Source organism: Pinus tabuliformis, chromosome 4_1 (genome assembly GCF_031772625.1).
Source record: "Pinus tabuliformis cultivar Carrire ecotype Pingquan chromosome 4_1, CPIR1, whole genome shotgun sequence".
Lineage (NCBI taxonomy): Eukaryota > Viridiplantae > Streptophyta > Pinopsida > Pinales > Pinaceae > Pinus > Pinus tabuliformis.
In genome coordinates, this window is record NC_142303.1 from 374388432 (window position 1) to 374414115 (window position 25684).

Consider the following 25684-nt stretch of genomic DNA (forward strand, 5'->3'; position numbering starts at 1 on the left):
CTGTTTAAAAAAAATGAATAAAATATTCATTCTAAAAATTCAATGTCAAAAACTTTCCAACATTATAAATATAAATTCTCAATAAAATTAAATTTATATTAATTTAAAAATAATATTAATATATATATATATAAATTTTTTACCAACTCAAGTGAATAAAATTTATACTATTATATCAATATAAATTAATAATTAAAAAAAATATATTTTTATAGTATTTAACATTATTTATAATAATTAAAATTTAGTTGTGATAAAATCTCATCATATATTAGTCAACTACTCAACCAACAACACTATACGGTACATTGTTGGAACAAATTTGTGGTGGGGTAAACCACAAACAAATTGCCCTGGTGGGATTAGACATGAAAACCTTTGGCAATGAGTGAGTCAGTCCAAGGACTACAGGATTGAGTCACTTTGAAAATAATTTTCTTTCAAAACAAAATTACAGAAATAAAGCCAGAAATTAAAAAATAGGGAGAGAGGGGAAATGGGAGCATTGGGAGCATTGATTGGATAGCAGTGCGGTCCGGAAAATAAATGGACGGATCTGCTGTGGCTCGTAGTATCAGAGCTCGAATGGTGATCTGAGGGCCTTACCGGAGCCGGATCGCTTCTAAAATGCTGAATTTGCTTTTATCTGGTACGTGATCTGAAAGCATCGGTGGATCACCCTATGTGTTGGCTCCGGTTTTGTCTTATTTTGCACGCAAGTTCGGTATTTTATATATATATATATATATATATTCTATCTCCATCAAATCTCTGCCAGGGTTTCCATGCATTCCGCCATTAAATAGTGAGCTCATCGGCTCTCTTACCGGAGGAAAGCGTTCCGATTTGAGCTGCATTGGGGGTCACAGTGTTAAATCCGATTTGATGAGCTTCAAATCGCTCGGCATTTAAGCTGCGATCGAAGCAAGCTTTTGTTTAGCAGTGGATCCGCCTCTGCTGCGGTTGGAGGATCTTTAATGGCGTGCTTATCGATTTGAAGGATTGGAGCTCTGTAATGGTGAAATTAGCAGTTGCAGAGTCTATGCTTTAAAGTTACAGGGAATCGGGCCCACGAGAGCTCCGGTACGAGAGGAGATGAAGGCGGATACGCGCCTAGATTATGCCGCTTTTCAGCTCTCCCCCAAGCGTACAAGGTGCATTTGAAAGTTCTGTTAAAAATTCATGTAAATTATCTCTTTTGTGAAGGTTTTACTGTTTTGTTCGGGATCCGCGGGGTAAGTGTTGAAATTCGAACGAGATAGATGTCTTTATTCATGAAAAACTTAAGGTTTGGATTCGGCGGTGAGAATTTAATCCGTTAGAGCACTTTGAGAGCTTTTCTATTTTTGGAATGCGATGACTCGATGCTGAGCTTCGAACCTGTGACGGCAGGTGCGAGTTGTTCGTTTCTAGCGGTGGCGAAACGGAGAAGCTCGCGTCGGGGCTTCTGAAGCCGTTCGTTACGCATTTGCGAGCAGCGGAAGAGCAGGTTGGGAGAGCCGGGCGTTTAATCAAACTTGAAACAGATGAAATTCAAAATGATGCCCCCTGGTTCACCAAAGGCACCTTGGAAAGGTCAGCCATTGCGGAATAAAGGAACTTGTTTTAATTTTTAATGAATTCTTTGTATCACGGGGTAAAGATGAGTCCAATTTGTCTCTTTTTTCTTTCTCTGTCCTTTGACATCTTTAACTAAATTCCCTACACGGACGAATGATAGCTAAATTTTACCAAATTCCCTAATTCTGTGGATAGATTTGTCCGGTTCGTTAGCACTCCCGAGGTGCTGGAGCTGGTCAACACAGTTGACACCGAGATGTCTCAGCTGGAAGCTGCCAGAAACTTCCAGAATACTCTGTATTCAAAGGTGGGAAGGATACCAAATTCTTGCTATTTTATTTGGAACAGTATTTGGCTTTGCCTGGGGTTAAAACCGGAATATATTTAATGTATTTTTAATTTTAACAGGGAGCTGGCGAACAGGCTTCTATTTCAGGGTCAGGTATACACTGGATCTTATCTGTTTTATGTGTTTGTCGCTTATTGCCTCACTGCTATAAAGTGAATGAGTGCAAAACCAATTGTAACCCTCTTGTAGCTTATGTTAAATGCTACTTCATCAATCAAAATTTTGTACTTATGATCTGTTCCGATTGTTATGGTTGTCTACTGTTTGGAGTTATAAACACTTAAACTTCTCAGATCTTGGGTTGCTACATACTATTGAACCATGAATTCTCCATAAACGATTTTAACACCTTTCATGCCACTTCAACTACCTTAACAACTTTGTAGCAGCTGCTTCATCTGCTTTTCTAATATTCCATATCACTCTGCGTCACTGAAGCGAGAATGTCATAGAGCAATTGATGTCAAAATGTTTTTATTAGTATTTAGTGTCTATTTAATCATAGCAAACCACTGAGAGAATCATAAAAAATTATTGACAACATACTCATCTATTTCTGTAAATTGAATTCTTATATTATAGATAATAAAAAGCAGTATAGTTTCTGCGGATATCCTACCAAGCTGTAAGATCAAGCAAAAAAAAGGGAAAATAGGGCGATTTTTTTGTCTTGTAATGGAATGTTAAGGCTTACGTTTACTGCGGTTACCCATTCACTTTTATAAACATACATATATACTCTAACTTACAGTCCACGACAGACACCATTTATGGGGACATTGGCTACAACAGCGAGACCAAGTAATGCACATTTCAAACCACAATGTGCTGATCTATTAACTGAAGCTCATCTGATTAAACCACTAATTACTTACAATGAACATGGTGATTATTGACAGGTTACTGTAAGTATTTTGATAAAATATATGTGCAGTAGAGAGACTTGACTCCACCTTTGCTTATTCTTTTAAGTTTTTCCAACCCAGAGATGGTTCACTAGATTTTTACTCTGTTCATTCTTCCTTGCTTTGTTTTGTTTTCTTTCTCTTTTCTGTAATTTGTCTCTATTCTTCTTTTCTGTTTCTCATATGGAAGTGATGCCATGCACATAATCACGGAACAAATATCATAGAATCATCTCATCCTCTCCAGGAAGCTTGGGTTCCCTCTATTCTTAATCCTACTTTGGATTATTCATCTAAAAAGTCACTTGGTTGGTGAGGGGAACTTGCAAGCTCTATGAAATCATATAAACTGCTTATTAAACATTATATATTTGTATATAATTTGTTCTGAATATCCCACTTAGATCTTATTCCAAATAGGTGATGGGATGTTTGGATATAAACCATATTCAACATTACATAGGCATACGATTGTAATGCAGTGGGTTCTAGATCTTCACAATCCTCTCTGTTGCAATAAAAGACTTTCAAATACTGTCTGAATACACTTTCTAGCGATGGCATTGGCTGTTTGTTGGAGTCCAACTGAAAGAGGGTAGAATTATCTAATGAAGTCCAGCAGCCTGCTTCGCAGTTATGAATGCATCCTTCAAAATGCCTATGTCCTGTTAATATTTCAAATATGAATATTTGAATATCTTGGTTGGGCTTTTAGTGCTGGATGTAATCTCTAGTTCTTTTGGTCTAGTTTGGTCTCTTGTGGATGCTGATATAAATTTCAATTTAACCATACTGTATTGAACTCTGTTGTTCATCTGTATCGTTTAAGTAAACTTGTGATGAGAGAGTGGTGACCATCTGAAAATATTCTCTAGAAGTTGTAGGATAAGAGTCTACACAGTATCATTATTGTCACTTTATATGTCATCTTGAAAATTGGTTCTGGTTGCTCTTTTTCATATCATAGGTGGCCTTACCAAACTTAAAAACACACTTCCACTTATATTTTTGGAGTATCCCTTGTACCTTCAAGGTAGCATTAACTCAATTGATTATTGACCTTGATACTGGCATTTGGTTTTCATCCATCTATCAGAATCATTTCGATGACTACACCCAGGTTTCCAAGCAAGTTCCTATCCAATGTCGTTGCTTGTTAGGATTATTACAAGTAGTTGGATTTCAATACCTACTTTCTTGAGTACATCAATGGTGCAACCTGCCAGGGGTCAAATATGGTTATTGCATTTGATCAACCTGATATTAGGTTATCTTTGGAAGATCTCAACCATCATTTATTGGCTTCTTCTGATCAGAGCAATTCAGACCAGATTTCTCTTCTAGTAAGGCTACTGGTATAACAAAATTTCTGCACAATGCCTGTCAGTTTTATACTTCATAATTGAAGGGGGCTGATATAGCATACAATAAAATATGCAATCTCTATTAGTTACATACCTCAAAATCAGAGAGGGATGAAACACAACCTTTACAAATATGCATTGAGATTCACAAAAGTCGCAATCATGATGCACACAGCACTAGTATGTGAGTGGTTTGTCACAAAGGACGAGTTACTATGATCCACAGAAATAGGGCAGCTTTTAAGAATTAACATTGCTTTCAGAAATAACACTTACATGGACTCAATTCCAGTGTGGGAGCTATCAGAGTTTTTGTTGAGATAAACCTCATTGTTGATGTTAAGATAATATAATATAATTTTGTTAATGTCTGACAAATATCCACAAAAGTAGGTCAATGAGATTAAAGGAGTACATCTGGGTAACAATATAGAGCGGGAGTGCGAAAGCAACTTCTAGATCAATGCTAAAAGCAGGAAAAGACAGAGATCTAAGTGTCTAGATAAAAGAAGAAATGTTTAGCCGATAGAGAATACATGGTATAGTGTTAGTATAACAAGAATATTATAAATCAGAAGAATTCCTATAAATAGAGGATTGCAAGGCTTACTGGAGCTGGCTGTCGAAGATGAGTGAGATTGAGTGGTGGGTTCCTTAGATGAGTCATCAATAACTGTGCAAGGGCTGATGCGCTAGCAGATGATGTCTCTTGGGGAGTGGCCGAGGTTGAGGGGGTGACACTGTATGATCCCTAACATCCAGGGTTGTGGAAGAGAAATTTTCGATGGAAACTTGACTATTTGGTTGCACTTGTGGAGTAGTGTGTTGTGTCAAGGGAGCCCAACTCGGGTTGTTTGGATCTGATCCTTTTGTTGGTTTGCAAGTGTACGTCTTGTGTCTTGGGATGACAACTCCTCAAGGGTCTCAAGGAGGTCAATTGAGCACCTCTAGGAGGGAGGTGAAAAAGAACTCCAAGGCGTAATTGATCTAGAAGCTAAAGTATCATGAGTTGTTTTTTGTTGGCACGAGTAGACAAGACAACTAGGAAATATGAGGTGGTTCTCTTGTTGGCCTCCCACTAGAGTAGGGTGCAAAGAGATTGAGATCTTTGTCAAAGCACCTACCTCATATAGGGAGCAAGGCATATTTGATTGGGATAGCAAAAGGTGGAAAGGGAGCTTCCTACATTTCAATTTATGTAATAGTACCTCCCTTGGATATCATAGTAGAAAGGACATTAGAAGATGAGATGCACTTCTAGTTGCGACTCTTGTAAGGGGCAAAGCTAGCAAACTTTGACTGACAACAAAATGTGATGTTTGAGTTGGAATCTCTAAGAGCCCACATGAAATTGGCAAATGGGAATCTTGAGGGCATGCATCCAATGTTTACACATGTATGAAGGTTGGACAATAAGGCCACTTATCAACTCTAGAAAGTTTTCTTCATAAAAGGTCATCTTTGGATCAAGGTCCTTAGGAGGTGTGATCTAAGTGATTTAGATGTATAGTCTATAAATCTTCTCTTTGATTGCATTGTTTAAGTGTTCTTTAGATGACAAGAGGTGACTTGGGACAACGAAGGAATAGTTGAAGGTGGAATGTGGTTTCGAGAGATGATCATGGATTAAAGACGTCGAGAGACTTCTAAGAACTAACAATGGTTGAAATGCCTTGAGGGGTTGATTGAGGTAATGGTCTCGGAAGAACAAAGTGCAAGGTATGGATATCGATCTCTCTCAACAACTAATTCCCCAAATATTTGGACTTTGTAAAGGAATGTGACCAATTAGAAGATGATATTGAGGTAAAATTGATGAGCTATGAACTAAGCCCCATTGCTTGCATTGGATGATGTGTTTGAAGGGGTTCTAGGTTGCTTAGTCCTAGCCCAATTAGTTTGGAGTGTCCCCAAACCTTAGAACAATAAAGGACAATTGCTTTGATGATCATCTCTAAGAGGTGCATCTCAGATGAGATGTCACGAAAATGGTTTTTGAAGCATTATCTCTCAAGAAGGTCTAGGGAGCCATAACCATTGTTTGAAATGCATGTCACATGTTGAATGAGGCCCTGTAAAACGAGTCCCAAGATAATATAGAGATCAAAACAAAAACACATAACCAAGGAGGTTATAAATGGCCTCTACAACAAAAGTTTGTGATCAGTACTACTGGCTACTGATGGAGTTGCCAACATCATCTGGCTCAGTGTTACTTGGGAGCGGGAGCGAAAGTGGGGAGCGAGAGCGAAAACGGGAGCGGGAGCGACATTTTCAGAAGCTCCTGGTTTGGGAGTGAATCCCGGAGGAGTTCAACAACCAATGTCACTAACATCAAGGTCCATAGAGGGATTGGTGCTCTTGATTAAATACGAGTTCCATACCCTAATACATGACAAAATTCAATGGAAACAGTGCAATCCTCCAATCCTGAAATCCTGAAAAACTGATAAGTCTGCTGGATTTTGAATGAAATCTAAAATTCTACTTTCTCCATATGAAATCCAATGAGGCCAGAACCACTTTCAAACATCTTGAGTCATTTCATGGTAATGTTAAAAATTGAAGTAAAAGGATGAAAATGAAGATTAAGGAGAATGTCACTTTTACTTTAAGAATTTAACATTACCATGAAATTTGAATAGCATATCAATACTAGGAGAGGGGAATGGACCCCAAATAGCACTTAACCAATTTGGAAAACACCTTGGAGTCCCCAACAATCAGCTAAATGTTAAAAAGTTAAAAAAAATTAGAAAAATCGCTGTTTTTTAGGTCACTCGCCGGATTTAATGACTCGGCCGAGTAGATGTGGAAACGCCCGGGTTGACCGAGTCATGACTGACTCGGTCGAGTCATGCAATAACTTGGCCGAGTAGATGCGGAAACGCCCGAGTTGACTGAGTCATGACTGACTCGGCCGAGTCATGCAATAACTCGGCTGAGTCAGTCATGACTCGGCCTCCCGAATTGGTTTTTCTACCAGGTCATAAAATTCTTCAATGACTCGGATCAACTCGGCCGTTTCGGATTCGATTCAGCCGAATCTTAAAACAATGATCTAGATAGAAGGCTATATCATCCAAACAAATGACATATATCCTAGATTAGATCCCCATGCACTTCCAAATCCTTCAATTAGTCATTTGTCATGAGTTTCTTTACCTTGGCCTTAGATGTTAGGAGAGTGGAGGGGTGACTTGTGCCTCTTAGGGTACCATGTCACCCTTGTTCCCTCACGATGGGTTTTGTTAGTAGGATTCTTAACAATACTTGCATGATTTTACATTATTACTTTGCTTCTTAGTTTCATTGTCTTAGACCACATATTTATCTAGCATGACATACTTGAGACTTACTTCATGCTTTATATGCTTTAATACTATATAGAATCAACCTTTGTGCTCACACTTGTATCTCATCTTAATGTCCTTAGCAATCCCTTTGGCCTATTTGTGGCCAATAGTTGGGCATTAATAAAATGATCTTCTTTTATCATTTCACTCGATATATATTTGGAAAAGGTTTCATCTTATCCATTGAAGGAGTAGATTTGGTGGAAATTATATATGGTAGAGGAGTTAACTCTTATCCACAAAGAGGGTGCATTGGTTGAGGTGGATGTATGGAGTCTATTCCCAACTCAAATTTATTTATCTAGTCCTAGTTGATTGTTCTTTCCATGAGAGGGTTCTCTAGTTCTAGTTGAATGTGAGTTTCAATTAAGATTTGCATTCATAATTGAGGTGGAGGGCACACCACTTAGGGGCACAAGTTTATTTAATCAGTTTTTATAGGCCAAGGAAAGTATTGGTTCCTATTGTCCATTCTTTTTCTTTTGCTTATTCTCTTCCTCCTTTATATTGAATCCTATAAGTTGGGCTTCAAGGCCCTTAAGGATTTTTGGTAGATCAACAAGGTCATGCACATGATCTTATTTTGCATCCCCTTCAATTCGTTAGGATGAGCTTGCTCTTGAATTGTGTTAGAAGCATGTGTTAGGGCATCTTTGATTATAAAAGATGAGTTTGTTTGGTTTGTCAAAGTGGACTTAATATTTAGAATTATTCAAAACAAAATGCCCTCTTTGCTTTGCTGGACTAGATTGTAGGACATCTCCCAATTGGCAGGATTTGGGATTGCTCTATTGATTTTCTTCTTTACCATTTGACTCCTTCACCCATTAGATTTACCATTGATCAAGCGATGTCCTTTCATCTAAGTTGCATGAATGAAAGTTGGAAAGAGGTATGGCTTTCCAAGAGGGGAACATTTAGAAACATGACCACCTCAAAATGGGAATGTCAAGGAAATGTAGTATATAAAAAATACTATATATATAATTTAATTATTTAAGTGACTTGGAAATGATCTCAATCATTGATCCCTAAAATGTTTTGGAAGGGGGATTTGGATTAGGGATTTGAGCTTAATGAAGGTTATGAAAAGAAGCCTAAGGGAGAGGAGAAGACACAAGAGAGTAGACACAATAAGAGAAAACGATTTTCTCTAGTGTGAATGGTTTAGTAGACTGAAGCGCACTGGAGGAAGACTATCGGAAGATTTGAGGATGTATTCAAGAGGCCGAATTGTTGGAGATTGCAGGGCCGAGTAGCTGAAATGAGAGGAGGTCAGTTTGATTGGAGAAACCGATTTTCCAGAGCTAAATTTCCTGAGGTGCAGTGGAAACTCTAAGGGAAGGTGCAAGGTCAATTTTTTGGCGAATTGCTAGGTCGAAATTCTCCAAGTCGAATTCCTTTGGAGGCTGATTTCCTATAGGTCGAATTCATCAGTGGGGGCTGAGTTACAGGTTCCAGTAAATGTATTTTCCTTGTAATTCTTTGTGGGTTGAAAACCTTGATTTTCTAGATTAATGAATGATGGAGAATTGTTGTCGGTATTTATCTGTTTTTATGTCTGATTGATCTCCTAATTTTTATTTTGATTTATATATTTCTAGAGGTTAAAATACCAATGAATTTTTTTGTTGGTAATTTGGAATTTATTGGTTAAGTAAATAAATCCCTAGGAATAAATAATTGTCGTGAGAAAATAATTTTGGTATTGTATTAGGAGATTTAACATTTTATCAAAGCTTTCTAGATAACTTTGAGAGAGAGATCTGAGATCACTAGGGTTTGCTGCAACGAGTTTTTTCTTTGTATGATAGTAGAATTATTTTTAAATTTTGTAGTTGGGGTTTTGTGGCCAAGGTCAATTTGTGAAGATGGCATCACTGAGTAGTTTACGATATGAAGACAGGTTGGATGGTGCCACTAACTTCAGTCCCTAGAAGGAGAGGATAACCATGATTCTAAAAATGAATGGTTTGTGGGATTTTGTGAACGCAGACATTCAGGTTCCTTCAAATCCAAACCTAGTGGTCGAGCATGATCTCAAGGATATGAAAACAAGTTGTATAGTTTTGGATGGTGTGAGGAATCACATAATTCCTCACATATTAGGGAAGGACATGTCACGTCAGATGTGGGTAGCCCTAACCGATCTTTATCAGAGCACAAACGAAATCAGGAAGACAGTGCTGGGGAGAAATTAAACAACATCATGATGAATAGATCAAAGATCGCAACATTTGACATCATGAGGATCCAACAAGCTAGTAATGAGCTTTCAATTATTGGGGAAGCAGTGAATCATTCAAAGCTGGTGAAGGTAGCTTTGAAGGGTTGCGTTAAACATTGGACCACCTTTGTGGATGAGGGCCTTGTTAGGCAACAACTTCTTGATTGGATCCAATTGTGGGATGACTTCATCTAGAAGGATATTAGGGATAAATCATTGACTAGAGTATAGTGAAGGAGTAGTGAAGAGAAAGATGAACTTGCTCTTACTACACAAGCGAAAAAGGACAAAGGAAAGGCCAAGCAGAATCAGAATGGAGGTGGACCTTCACAAAATAAAAAGGAAAAGGACATGAGCAAAGTCAAGTGCTTTGCATGTCCCGTGTTCGGGCATGTTGCTAGTCAGTGTCCAAACAGGAAGAATACCAAGGGAAAGACAACCGTGGTAGTCTCTGCTCAGATGGATGAGATGGCTAAAATGTTCAAGAACTTTGCCTGGGTGTCATGCCTTTTTGGAACTTCATGAGAGGTGTTTGGTTTTTGGACAGTGGAGCATCTCGTCACATGACAGGATCTCGAGAGATTTTCACAAGCATGACCAGGGAGCCTAGGGATATACATGTAGAACTTCCTGATAATGCTAAGTATGCAGTAGAAGGCATTGGTAACATTGAGTTTCAAATGTAATCAAGAGGCATGATGGTGGTGAATGAAGTATTGTTTGTACTAGGTTTGGAGGAGAATCTCCTTTTATTTTTGGTAATAGAAGACAGAGGATTAGAAGTTAGCTTCACATGAGGTGAAGTGGTTGTTGGGACAAAAGGAACTGATCACAACAAGCATGTAATTGGGAGAAGAGAGAAGAATCTCTATCTGTTGAGTGGACAACCGTTGAAGGCTCTCATACATGAGGAGAGATTTGGTAGAGGAGGATGGGACACCTACACTAGGGCTCTTCCCATGTTGTGGAGAATGGTTACAGGTTTTCCAGAGATTAGTGTGGAGCAGGATGGAGTGTGCAAAGGGTGTGTGCTTGGCAAGCAGGCCGGGGTTGCATTTCCTCATAGTGAGATTAGGTCTAAGGGAGTGCTAGACTTGGTGCACTCAAATACTTGTGGTCCTATGTCTGTGGAGTCGATTATAGGGTCTTTGTACTTTGCGACATTCATAAATAATTTTTCCAGGAAGACTTGGATTTACTCCCAAAAGACTAAGGGAGAGGTCTTCGGTCGGTTTCAAGAGTTCAAAGCTCTTTTGGAGAATGTCTACTGAGAAGAATATTAAGGTGTTGAGATCAGATAATGGAGGTGAGTATACCTCCAACGTGTTCCAGGATTTTTGCAAGGCAACAAGGATAAAAAAGGAGCTCACGGTACCTTACAACCCTTAGCAAAATGGGGTTGTTGAGAGGAAGAACAAAACCATAATGGAGGTAGCAAAGGCAATGATATATGATCAGGAATTGCCTATGTTTTTGTGGGCGAAAGCATGCAATATAACTATTTATGTGTAGAACAGGAGTCCTCACAGGATATTAGAGGATGTGACTCTTGAGGAGATGTTTACAGGAGTGAAAATGGATGTGAACCATTTGTGCATCTTCAGTAGGACTAAGGTAGAGCCCTTGTTAGAAAGGGGCGTATTTGTGGGCTACTGTGAGGTCTCAAGGCCTATTGAGTTTACATTCTAGGATAGAGGAAAGTGATAGTCAGTGGGATGTCAAATCTGATGAGGGCAAGACCTCTAGGAGGTCTCATGAGAGAGAGAGCCAACATAGGTAGTGGATCGGGAGCAAGAGGCTCCTAAGGCTGAGGAGGGACTAACAACAGGTACACATCTTGTAGATCTAGAGGAAGAGCGAGATGTTCCTTTGAGCTTTATTAGGAGGAGGATGGTATGGGTCGAACAAACCTTGAAGGATGTTGAGGAGCATGTGGAGGCTCCTAGCATCACTTTCATGCAAAGTAGACCACCAACGAGATTTTCTAGTTATTTGACCTTGTCGAGTAGCATCAATGAGTTCGGGCCTTCCACTTTTGAGGAGGCTGCAGATGTGCAGGATTGGAGGGATGGCATGGTGGAGTATAGCTCCATCATGAAGAATGATGTGTGGGAGATAGTGACAAGACCACAGGGAAAGTCTGTGGTCACTTCTTGATGGATCTACAAGATCAAACATGTAGTTGATGGTAGTATCGAGAAGTACAAAGCGAGGTTCCTGGTGAGAGGGTTCTTCTAGCAGGAGGGAGTGGATTACGATGAGACATTTTGCACCTGTTGCTAGATATGCATCCATCCTAGCAGTTATGTCCATTGCTTCAAAGATGGGGTGGAGGATACCTCAAATGGATGTGAAGACCTCATTCCTCAATGGTGTGATTGAGGAGGAGGTGTATATTGAGCAACCTCAGCGCTTTGAGGTGCATTGGAGAGAGTCTCGTGTATGCAGGTTGAAGAAGGTTCTTTATGGGTTGAAGCAGGTTTCTGCGCGCATGGTACGCTAGGATTGATGGATATCTACTTGGTTTGGGATTCACCAAGATTGAGGTAAAGTCTAACTTGTACTATGTACTTGTTGAGGGTGAACTACTAATCTTGGTACTTTATGTGGAAGATCTTTTCTTGACAGGATCAGAGAAGCTCATAGGGATGTGCAATGAGGCTCTTGCTTTGGAGTTTGAGATAAAGGACATCAACTTGATGCACTACTTTTTGGGATTAGAGTTGTGGCAATAACCAAAGAGATTTTCCTTGGGTAGGGAAAGTATGCAATTGAGACCTTGAGGAGGCTCAGGATGGAAAATTGCAGGCCCATGTCTACACTGATGATCAATAACTTGAAGAAGTTGAGCGCTTTTGAAGGCAAGTTGGTGGATCCCACGCTATATAGGCAACTGATAGGTTCCTTGATGTATTTGGTCAATATTAGGCCATATATTTGTTTTGTTGTGAACACACTCAGCCAGTTCATGGTGGAGCTGAGACAGGTTCATTGGGTGGCAATGAAGCATGCGTTGAGGTACCTGCGAGGTATGATGGACTTTGGACTGAGATATGTTAGAGTTAGTGGAGTGGAGTGGAGCTGCAAGTGTACACAAATTCTGACTGGGTTGGGAGTGTTGTGGATAGAAAATCCACTTTTGGATGTTGTTTCAGCTTGGGATCAACCATGATCTTGTGGTACATCAGGAAGTAACAATTAATGACACTTAGTTCAACAGAGGCAGAGTACATGGCAGCGAGTATGGCAAGTTGTGAGGTAGTATGGCTTCGTAAGATGGTTGTGGGATTATTTGGTCTAGAGATGGGGCCAAAAATGGTTCATTGTGATAATCAGAGGTGCATTAAGCTCTTTGAAGATCCCATGTTTTATGACAGGTCCAAGCATATCGGGATTATATATGACTTCATTAGAGATAGGTTCTAGAGAGGTGCTATGAGATTGCAGTACATTTCCACAGAGGAGTAGGTGGCAGATATTCTCACTAATCCTCTAGTGAAAGGGAAGTTTGTGAAATACGAAGATGAGCTCATGGTTGTGGAGAATCCCTTCCTTGCTAGGAGGCAGTGTTGAAACTTGTGGTAGCTTTGAAAGATCTTCTGAATAAGCTTGGTGTCTTAGCATGCAGAAGATGATTTATTTCCTCTTTAAGTGCTTGCTTGGTGGAGTAAGTCTAACTTAGGAAAAGTACAATAATTAAAGTTAATGAATTATTGTGGACTATTATGTCATTTTCTAAGGATAAATAATTTAATGATTTAAGTGACTTAGAAATGATCTCAACCATTGATCTCCAATATCTTCTAGAAGGGAGATTAGGATTAGGGATTTGGGCTTAATGAAGCTTATAAAAAGAAGCCTAAGGGAGAGGTTAAGACACAAGAGAAAGTGATTTTCTCTAGTTCAAGTGGCTCAGTAGACTAAAGTACAGAGGAGGAAGACTATAGGAGGATTCAAGGGCATATCCAGGAGGCTGAACTGTTGGAGATTGCAGGGCTGAGTAGCTGAAGTGAGAGGGGGTCAATTTGATTGGAGAAGCTGATTTGCTAGGGTTGAATTTCCTGAGGCACAATGGAAACTCTAAGGGAAGGTGAGGGTCGATTTGCTGTTGAATTGTTGGGCCAAAATTCTGCAGGCCGAATTCCTTTAGAGGCTGAATTCCTTAAGCCGAAATCATCCAGTGGGGGCTGAGTTATAGGTTCCAGTAAATGTATTTTTCCTTGTAATTTTTTGTGGGTCGGACGCCATGGTTTTCCAAATTAATGAATGATGGAGAATTGTTGTGGGTATTTATCTGTTGTAATGTGTGATTGATCTCCCCTAATTTTTATTTTCTGCTGCATATATTTTTAGAGGTTAAAATACCAGTGATTTTATTTTTCGTAGTTCAGAATTTATATGGTTAATTAAATAAATTGCTGGGGATAAATAATTGCCGTGAAAAAATAAATTTGGGCGGGTATTAGGAGATTTAACACCTGATCCATGACAATATGGAGCTTGCCATCCCTGTAGTCCCTTGGATCATAACTTAAACAAAACAGTTCAACGAAATAAGACAGCAACCTTTCACAAGTTAAATCCACCCTTTATAGGCATACAAGCAACTTGAATTCTCACAAGCCTCATGCCTTCCATCATTCCAATAACTAGGGCTTATTTGGAATTACACCTGCTGAAATTCTCCTCAGAATCAACTCCTTCACAAAGCGCAGACATTTACATCCATTGGACAAAACAACTCTGATACCATTTTAAAATTTCAACTTATGATACACGGATTTGATTTGAGAGATCTAATGGACCTAACTCTGAAACTCTATAACTTATGATAGATTACGGAAAGAGACAACATATCTAAATTTCATATCAATCCACCAAGTAACAGGTGGTAATCTGAGAAATACTACTTCTGTAAAGAACCAGTGAGCTTGAAATCTGTAACAGCAGTCACATAACTTCAGATTAACCATGGAAGAATGATTACAATGATACAATACAAGAGGGAGACACCCAAGGAAGGTATGATCTCCATTTGCTTGAGTTCTTTCAAGTCAACTTGCACCCAAACTCACCACATGCTCATCTCAGGCATACAGGTGGTGGAGGGAGGTGAACCGCAGAGAAATAAATCAAAAGTTACACTTAACTCTTCTAAACTGAGAAAATGTCTATTTTAAGAGGGGGACCCTACTTGAGATAGCAACAGATTAAAGACTCGCCAACATGTGTGAAGGGATCTTGAGTGGATCTAAAATTTTCTTTTATACAAGGCACACTAGGCATGAGGTGATGTTCATGCTCAAAGAGAATATTCTTTCTATTTAAAGCATTGGACCTTGTTATCAGATCGAAAATAGTCATTGATGACTAATCACTAGTCTAGTAGTGAACTACAATATAAAAAATATGCTAAAAATAGACATTCTAAATTAGAATCCCTAAAAGATAAGAAATGAAAGAAATGGCGGATTAATCACTAATCTATCTCCAATCTAAAAATACATGCTCCAAAAAGGTAGGAAAACCTAATTTTTAGGTTCATAGCAACAAAAATTAACCTATCTTCTTGCATTGCTAATATTAAACTTTAGATGGCTCATGTTGCAAGAGGCACCAGTAGCAAATCCTTAATAACTAGGTTTAGTTAGGCATTGTCCACTCCAAAACACTTAGCCTGTAGATGATAGGAAATTTCATCACCCATGTCTCAAGCATGGATGTCGAGAGTTGGTGGTGTTGAGAATTCAATAGGGCAGTGAATATTTTAATTCTTTTTAACTTGATATCGTTTTACCTTATTAGCTTTGTTCCTTATTATTATATTGTGAGCTACATCAAACAACTACCAAAACACTAAGAATAGTGACACAGTATATAAGCTGCAAGCCAGGGCCAAAACCCCTCCTCTTGAGGGGGAAACCCTTAAATCTCCTCTTCTTATAGATCCTTTAATTGACGAATACCATGACCTAGTGACTCAGAGAAATACCATCCAAGATCAAGATTAACTCAGCCTCCTTCTGCAAGATCTTCGACCTCTTATTTTAGATCCGAAATTTGTCTCTTGGCAATTGTTGCTGCTCCTCAAGAAGACTTCGATCTTCTTCATATGGCACCCTTTCCTCTTCGCTTGCCTTTCCTTGAGTCTTAGGGCTAGTGAGACACCCTAAGACACCTTCTCTTTTACTTTTCTTTCTTCTCCCCAAGATCGAACCAAAGATAGCCCCAATGCAGAAACCCTAGCTTCGATTTTCACGTTGGAGAGAGAGAACTAGCCCAAGCACTTCGACTTCCTTTGTCTTCCTCTTTGTCCTTCTTCTTCGACCTCTTTTAGTCCTCTTCTTCGTATAGAATGAGATGTGAGTGAGTGAGTCTAATGGAGGATGAGTTCCTCTCTATATATAGGCCTCTTCAAGGGTAGACATGGCTCTTCATGTAGGCCGACTTGATCTTGGATGGCATTTCGACACTTTAAAGACAAAAACAAATGTTTCTTTACATGATACAATGTGCCCATAGGGTCTTCAATAGATGACAATGACTCTTAAACCTAGGACAAACCCTAGAAGCATTCAATGGGTGCTTGACCTATAAAATAAAAGGACTTGAGCATGACACCCATGCTTCAATAATAATTTCTTTTCATTTTATATTTTACAAGAATACATTTCATACTTATGAACACTGAACGTAGTTACACATTTTTCAACACTCCCTCTTAACTAGGGAGTTATTCATAAGAGGTACATGGTCATTCTCAATATGGAGATCTCATAAAAAGAGTCGGATTGGTAACCCATCTATCGAGCATCATATTTGACCAGCATTGTCATATAGCAAGGCCTTGACTAACAACTTTATCTCTCCACGAGATCAGAGCACAATGCTGAAGAGACCAATGACTTATAGACGCCATAATCATCATCTCTCAAGGTACATACTCCACTCGAGTGTTCACCGAGTATGACCTTCGTTGGACTATTCTTATCTTGGGTCGCTAATCCTCAAATAATATCGGTCCACGACTACTCTTGTCTTGAATGCCCTACCTCATTCTCAAAGAGTATCGAATGCCAAAGGGTTGCCCAATCCTCCATTCTTTTTTCCCAAGTGAAGACAAGAATGTAGTGTCTATCTCTCCCTCTCAGTTAGGGACGATACATCAACCAAACCAAGCTTGTCTCTCAATAACACAAGCTTCTTGTTCGGAAATGACTTTGTCAATATGTCAGCTACTTGCTCATTAGTGGAGATATACTGTAGCCGCAACACACCATTTTGCAGTAGCTCTCGAATGTAGTGATAATTGTTGTTTATATGCTTTATCTTTCCATGAAATACTGGATCCTCAGACAAACGTATACAACTTGTGTTATCACAAAGTATCACTGTAGGGTTCATCGGTCCTTCAAATAGGTCGGATGGCAGCTTCCTTAACCATACTGCTTCTCTGCTTACTTCATAGGTTGCAATGTATTTAGCCTCAACACTACTTAAAGCAATTATGTCTTGCTTTTTGCTCATCCATGAGATCATGGACGATCCCAAACTGAAACATCCTCCCATGGTCTCCTTCCATCTTGCTCACTGCCTCCCCAGTTGGAGTCTGTATATCCAATCAGTTGGATATCATTCCTTCTATCATACTCCAAACAGTAGTGGATGGTTCCTCGTAGACATCTTAGAATATGTTTCGCTGCTGCCCAATGATCATGCTTCGGCTCCACTTGGAATTGACTGAGAACATTTACTGCAAAGCATATGTCTGGTTGAAAATTCACCAAGTACATCAATGATCTAATAAGTTGTCTATATTTGGAAGGATTCACAGGGCTAGATTCAGAACTTCTTAGTCTCTTCAAATTTGTGATCATCGAAGTAGTCATAGGTTTGCAATCCATCATGTCAAACTTCTTCAGCAGCTTGATCACATACTTTCCTTGACCCAAATAAACTTCATCAGGCCCTTGCCTGACTTCTAGTCCCAGATAGTAATGCATCAGCCCAAGATCCTTCATGTCAAATTCTGCTGCTAGTTGCTTCGTGCATTCTTCAATTTGACTTTCTACATCTGTCAAGAAAAGATCATCTACATACAAAATAATGATTACAGGTTCTCCATTTGCAACCTTAATATAAAGGTTCGGATCTGCAAAACTTTTTGTGAACCCTATTCTTTGTAGATATGCATCCATTTTAGCATACAATGCCCTTGGTGCTTGCTTGAGGCCATATAATGTTTTCTTTAATCTTCAAACATATGCCTTCCTATCTTTAACATCGAACCCCAAGGGTTGTTCTATCTAGACCTCTTTGTCTCTTGTGCCATTCAGAAATGCAGTTTTGACATCCATTTGGTGGATGTTCCATCCCATTGATGCTGCCAAAGAGACTAATCATTGAATTGTTGTATATCTTGTTGTTGGAGCAAATGTCTCTTCATAGTCGATGCCTTCAAGTTGAGAGAAGCCCCTAGTCGTAAATCTTGCTTTAGACTTGTCTATGCTTCCATCAGCCGCATGTTTGATCTTATAGGTCCATTTGGAAGTAACCGCAGATTTGTCTTCGGGCCTAGGTACGATTTCCTGGACTCCATTCTTCATTATAGATTGATACTCTTCATTCATGGCATCTTTCCATTCCCGATTATTTAACTCCTCTTCAGAAGTGGATGGTTCTGCTTCTATTAGTTTTGTCATGTATGCAGCATACCCATAATATCTTTTGGGTTTCTTGCTTTCTCTAAATGATCCTTTTGCTGTCTCATGACCTTCTGCATCAAGTAGAGTAGATTTTAACCAATTAGGTCTTTTTCTTGTTTCAGGGATGACTACAGGTTGAACAGGCTCACTGGGACCTTCTTCTTCATGGTGTGATTCTTCTTTCTTGTCTACTTCTTCCTCAAATACGGGAAGTTCTTCATCATCAGAGTCTATGGAAAGTTCCTTTGATTTCTTGAAAGCTATGCTTTCATCAAATATGGCATCACGACTAACTTCTATGAGATGTCCATCTTTCATGTAGATCCTATACGCTTTCGATGAGTTGCCGTACCTAACAAATTTTCCCTTCATTCTTGAAGGATCCAACTTATTTCTTTTGTCCTTAGGTATGTGGATATAATATATATACAAGACACCCAAAGATCTGGAGATGATCTACATATGGCTTCTTTCTAGTGAACACTTCTTCTAGAGTTTTGTTGTCTAGAGATCTATGGGGATTTTGATTCTGAATGTAGACAACGGTCTTCGTGGCTTCTCCCCATGGAAACTTAGGTAGATCTTGATCGTGTAACATTGCTTTTACACATTATTCAATGGATCTATTCTTCCGTTCTGCAACTCCATTTTGCTTGGGATTGTATGGGACTATCAACTCCCTCTTAATCCCAGACTCCTTACAGAATGCTATAATCTCTTTGGATGTATATTCTCCTCCATTATCAGATCTTAATATCTTGATTCTTTTTCTTGTAAGGTTCTCCACTTCAGCTTTGAATTCTTGAAATTTTGAAAATACTTCATCCTTGGTTTTCATTAAGTAAACCCAAGTTTTTCTTGAATGATCATCAATGAATGTGACATAATATAGATGACCTCCAAGAGATTTAGGAGTCATAGGGCCACATACATCAAAGTGAATGAGATCCAAGATTTCTTTTGACCGTGAAGCACTGCTTCCAAATGGTCTCTTGGTATTCTTTCCCAATGCACATCCCTTACAAACTCCTTCATGATCTTCCTTTAGATTCAGAATTCCATCTACTATGGAACTTAGAGTTGGAAGGATTTTGAAATGTAGATGACCAAATCTTCTATGCCAAAGTTCACATGGGCTAATTTCAATGTGAACTAGGGCTTGGGCCACAGGAGACATTAGTCTGTAGAGTCTTCCTTCTTGAATGCCAATGACTTTAGCTTGATCTATACTTGAGTCTTTACTCCATACAACGACCTTACCATCAATGAAAGCTACTCTATCACCCTTTTCTTGTAGACTTGAAATGGAAAGTAAGTTATTGTGCAAACCTGGAACAAATATAATGTTGTTGAGGTGAATGTTGCTTCTATCTTCCAGCTTTATGGGGGTTGATCCATTACCTTTCACATGATAGCTCTTCTTATCTCCAAGTTCCAGTGAATAAGTGGATTTTCCTTTTGATAAGGTCTTCAATCGATTGGAATGGCTAGTTACGTGCCTTGATGCACCACTATCAATTACCCAAATGTCTTCATCTTGGAATGTGCTAGAGAGAGTCGAGAAGAGACCTTCATCCTTTTCTTTGATTGATGCCTTCTTTGAAGAAAATAAGGAACTCCATGCTTCCTTGATACCTTTCTTGAGACGGCTTGCGATCTTCTTGATGAATTTCTTCATTGTAGAGGATATCTTCATGATGCTCTTAGATAACCTTACCTCTGATATTATGTTGAGAATTCAATAGGGTAGTGAATATGTTAATTCTCTTTAACTTGATAACTGTTTGTGTTATCTTTTTACCTTATTAGTTTTGTTCCTTATTATTATATTGTGAGATTCATCAAACAACTACCAAAACAATAAGAATAGTAACACAACATATAGGCTGCAAGCTAGGGCCAAAACCCCTCCTCTTGAGGGGGAAACCCTTAAATCTCTTCTCTTCTTATAGATCCTTCAATTGACGAATACTGTGACATAGTGATTGAGACAAATAACCTCCAAGAACAAGATTAACTCGACCTCCTTTTGCAAGATCTTCGACCTCCTATTTCAGATCCGAAATTCTCTCTCGACAACTGCTGCTGCTCCTCAAGAAGACTTTGATCTTCTTCATATGCCCTCCTTTCCTCTTCGCTTGCCTTTCCTTGAGTCTTAGGGCTAGTGAGACACACTAAGACAACTTTGCTTTTACTTCTTTTCTCTCTTTTCTCCAAGATCGAACCAAAGATAGCCCCAGAGCAGAAACCCTAGCTTCAACTTTCACGTGGGAGAGAGATAACTAGCCCAAGCACTTCGACTTCCTTTGTCTTCCTCTTCGTCCTTCTTTGACCTTTTTTAGTCCTCTTCTTCGTATAGAATGAGATGTGAGTGAGTGAGTCTAATGGAGGACGAGTTCCTCTCTCTATATATAGGCCTCTTCAAGGCTAGACGTGGCTCTTCATGTAGGCCGACTTGATCTCGGAGGGAATTTTGACACTTTAAAGACAAAAACAATTTTTTCTTTACATGATACAATGTGCCCATAGGGACTTCAATATATGACAATGACTCTTAAACCTAGGACAAACCCTAGAAGCACTCAATGGGTGCTTGACATATAAAATAAAAGGACTTTAGCATGAAACCCATGCTTCAATAATAATTTTTTGTCATTTTATATTTTACAAGAATACATTTCATACTTATGAAGGTCGAACCTAGTTACACATTTTTCAACAGGTGGTTGACAATTTTGTTGGTTTAGGCCTTCTTCCTTGGTGCTCTTCAGACATTTTCCCATTTTGCTACTTCTGGGGTTTATAATGTTAGCTTGTATCCCTTTTGTCACTAACTGTTGGTTTAATCATGAGCCAATGATAGGGTAGTTAAGATAACTTTGAGTTAGTCATTGATGGGTTTACTAATGGTGGTTTATGAGCGCATTGTTTTACATATGATGAAACCTATTTAATGGCTTGATAACTTTGTTGGACATTGGATAAACCAATGCTCCTTGTGTGTTTCGCAACATGAACTAACCACCTCTCGTGGATCCTTATCTCTGGAGATCCGATCGTTGATTAACACCTGTGGGTTTTGGTCTAACGACAATCGTGATTCCCAACAAACTTCATTGAAAGTTTGCTTCAATTGACCATTGTTGGCTTGGCTTGGTCGATTGAGCCAAGGATAATATATATCTATTAGGTGTTGGTTTTCTTGGTTAAGGGTTTTCAAGGTAAAGCTCTTATGTCTATGCATGCATTTTGTGTTTTTTTGATATTTCTCTCTCCTAGTTTTAACACGTGGTATCAAAGCATGGGTTGACCTAGATTTGTAGCGAGAGTGGTCTAAAACATTTATTGTTACATCCACTATTGCTTGTAGGGTATGTGTAGGGAAGGAGTATTGCACTAGTGCATTAGCTTGTGGATTTGTAGGGTTGTGTTTGCTGCAAAGGTTAGGAGCAATGCAAAAAGTCACATGTGACAAAGTATGTGTTGAAGCAATGAAGGAAGCATTCGATTTGTTGAGTAAAAGGCAGTTTGTCTCGTGTGGCAAATGGATATACATATTGAAATGATAAAAGCCTTTGGGGGATGATAAACATGATAAACATTTTGGATGTATTTAGTGTTGTCGAACTATGTCAAATATTGTGTTATTTAGCGTGATGTTGTTAGGTGGATGACATTGTAGAAAGGTGGCATGATTTGGAATATCTAAAAGCCATATAAGGATGTTTTTACACAATGAAGTATGTCTACTCTCTCACAGTTTTCATAGAGGCTGTGAGGATTTGGGTTTTGATTATTTTTCTTTGGTGCCAACTCTAGGAGAAGGAAAGACCTTGGTTGATCTATTGGTGGAGATTGCTAGTAGGAAGATGTTCAAGGGAAAAAGGCAAGAATTTTTGCTCGAGAGGTTAGTGCCATGGGAGTGACTTGATGTGAGGAAGAGTCTTGGACTAGCATGCATGGATTCATTGCGATGAATTGTGCAGGGAAAAACCAAATGGAACTAGAGGGTATGATCTTTTAAATTGATCAACCAAATTGTTGACTATTGGACTTGATGCTTGCTTGGTGTAGGAAGCATATTATATGCTTGTTGACTATGGCAATGGTGTTACTATTGGTGTACATGCAACAAGGAAACCTAAGTTTTTCAATTGAATGTAGGTGGGGCTCACAGGTTACGTGTTTGAGGAAAATGGCGAGGTTGTGAACAACATCATTATGCGGGATCAAAACTTTTTGTTCAAAGTTCAGTGAGAAGGGGGACTCAAACACCCCAAGGTTTCGATATGAAAAGCGAAGGCTCCATGTACAAAGGAGACATTAACAACAATGGTGATGGTAAAGTCATTGTTGGATTTGTCGAAGTAGCTGGAATGTTTAGGTTTGGGCTATCATGTTGGGTTTTAGGCATTAGTTGATTGCGCCCTTTGGAGGGAAAAAAGCCACAATAGAGTTGGAAATTGAATATTTTCAATGATTGATTAAGTAGTTGAAGCAGATTTGGATCAATTGGAGTTGCAATGATTATAAAACTATAAGAATGGGTAGGAAGTTGTGGGCACAATTACATAAGGGCAATGAGGGTTTCAAGAGTGCTAAGAATTCTAAGTTGTAAGGGAAAAAGAGAGGAGTCCGTAATAGACTCGTGCGTACAAATTGAAATGATGGTTCATGGGTTCATGAATCATGGTGAATGGCACATGGAAATAGAGCATTGGTGTAAGCACACAAAGGACAACATTTGAAGAAGTACCCTATTAACGAGTGCTTGTGTTCATTGTATTTGGAGAGAGAAGAATGCAGGTAGATGCTTTAAGCATTATTTGTTTGGGTGTATAGTTGTAATCATTTTTATATGGAAATGGGCATATGGTTGTAATGTTGAAGGATGTAACTAGTTTTGGTCTTCATAATTATGCCTCTATGTATTTATGTAAAAAGCAAAAAGAAGAAAAAGAAAAAGAAAAAGAAAAAGGTTTTTCTTTTCAAGCATGGGTTTCATGCTAAAAAATAATTTTATTATTATTTTTATTTTTATTAGATATGCATGTTCTTCATGCTTCTAGGATTGCCAGAGTCAAAATCCTATTTGGACTTGTTGTAAAGAAAAAGAGAAGAATTTTTATTATGCAATTTTGGGTCAAAAACCCTTCTAGATGCCAAGTCAGCCTTGCCTCAATGGACATGTATGTTCGCACTCCTTGAGACAGTATAAATAGAAGATTATATGAGCTTATTTGGACACACACTTGGATGTGTTTTTGGTTTGAAATTTCGCAGAAGAAGAAAGATGAAATGGAGGGACGAAGTCTGAGATGGAAGTAGAGTATCTTCTTGAGATGGAGTGTATGGAAATGTTGCCTTGATATTTCTCTTATTGTTGGTCCCTTGATGATGATTTTGTTGAGCATAATAGAAGATTTGACTTGGCATCTAGAGGTGGTTTTTCATTGCCATGGGTCTTGGACATCTCATTTTGAGCTGATTCTAGAAGAAGATATTTTGATTGCGTTTTCCCCTAGGAGAGGGGTATTGCCTTGGCTGAGAGCCTATATCTTGTGTCCATTGAATTTTCTGTGATCTTCATGATGTTTGGTTTTTGGTAATTGTTTGATGACGGAACATAAATAGTAATAAGATAAATAAAAATCAGTCACAAGCAATTATCATGTTTAAGAGAAATCATCTAATTCTACAGCCTCTCGATTTCTCAATATGGAATCAGAGCTTGGTTCAAAACTAGTATGCCTTAAGATCACTATATTAGCCCTTGGATTAAAGATTTGGTGCATCTAGTGGAGTTAGACAAATTTTGAAGCTTGAAGGACCCTCGCTTTGTGGTTGCTACACTCTCGATCTCCTACAGGACTGTGGCTTCACACTTATTGGCTTCACTCTCTATACTAGGAATATGGTTTCGCTTCAGTAATTAAATGCCTTTCTCTTTTGATATGTTCTATTGGATATACTCGCTCTGCCTATGCCTCAGCTTGTTCTTGCTCCTCACATGATCTCGCTCACTGTGACATTCGATCAGATTTCTGCTGTTTGATCTTGGTTACAATACCTAATGTTCCTCTGCACATGTATAATGGCATCCCTTTTCTGTTGTATATATATGTGTGTGTGTGGTTTAGTTCACAATATATATTTGGTCCAGTGTTATCAGAACTGGATTGGAACCAACCGTTTTTGGCCCATAACCGGGCCTTTGAACTGGAATAGGCCGGTTCAGGATTGATTTTGTACATTTTGTACCTATGTAGGCTAGTGTAAAATTTTTTTATTTTTATTTTTATTTTATTATTATTATTATTATTTTTTTTTTTAATTTTTTCAATTGGTTGTCCCATTCTAATTCTCCCCTAGGCTAGCCTAATATTCAACCCGTGGCCCTAGTATTGTTATGCAATTCATGCTAACGTTAAATTCTTAAAGTAAAAGTGACATTCTCCTTTATCTTTCATTTTCTTATTTTTACTAAAATTTTTAACATTACCATGAAATATGTGCGAGAGTGGTTCCAACCTTATTGGATTTAATATGGAGAAAGTAGATTTTTAGATTTCACTCAAAATCCAGCAGACTTAATAGTTTTTCAGGATTTCAGAATTGGGGGGATTGCAATGTTTCCATTGGATTTTGTCATGTACGAGGGTATGGAACTATTATTTAATAAAGAGCACCAAGCCCTCTATGTACTTTGATGTTAGTGGTATTGGTCGTTGAATTCTTCTATCGCGACTCTACTAAAAATGTACCCATCGCTCAAACAAAATCTTGACATGACATGCTATGTTTTTTCTATCTTATTTTAATGCCTAAATGGTTATATTGATGATGAAGACCCCAAAATAGGCAATGACTTTGATGATATGTAGGCGTTCGTTGTAACATGATTTTTTTTTGGATGCTAGAGGCCATCTAGAGCCTATTTGTTAATGTATTTTTAGTTCAGAGATGGATTGCATTCAATGCTATTTTGGTTATGTGCCCCCTTACATGCTATTTAAATGAAAACTATTGCATATTTGTGTATAAATGGTTTTGATTCATATGGATGCACATGAATATAAATGTTTTACTTCAAAATATGAATATTTTGTGTTTTTGGTAAACCGCTTTTTTCCCTGGTTTTTTACCGGTTCTGGTCAAGTTCTGACATGTTCCCGGTCCACAAAGTTTTTCAGTTCGATCATCGGTTCTGTTATTATA

At 38.5% G+C, this 25684-nt stretch overlaps 1 protein-coding gene across 1 annotated transcript in view; it reads left to right on the forward strand.

The window, feature by feature from the left end:
* The first annotated feature begins 407 nt into the window (after nucleotides 1-407).
* The window catches only part of LOC149175871 (uncharacterized), a 42323-nt gene continuing 17046 nt past the window's right edge, over nucleotides 408-25684 (forward strand). The window contains 4 exon segments of the mRNA XM_089419767.1: nucleotides 408-1154; nucleotides 1393-1575; nucleotides 1756-1867; nucleotides 1969-2002. Coding sequence (XP_089275893.1) covers nucleotides 1096-1154; nucleotides 1393-1575; nucleotides 1756-1867; nucleotides 1969-2002 — 388 coding nt within the window. The 5' untranslated portion in view covers nucleotides 408-1095.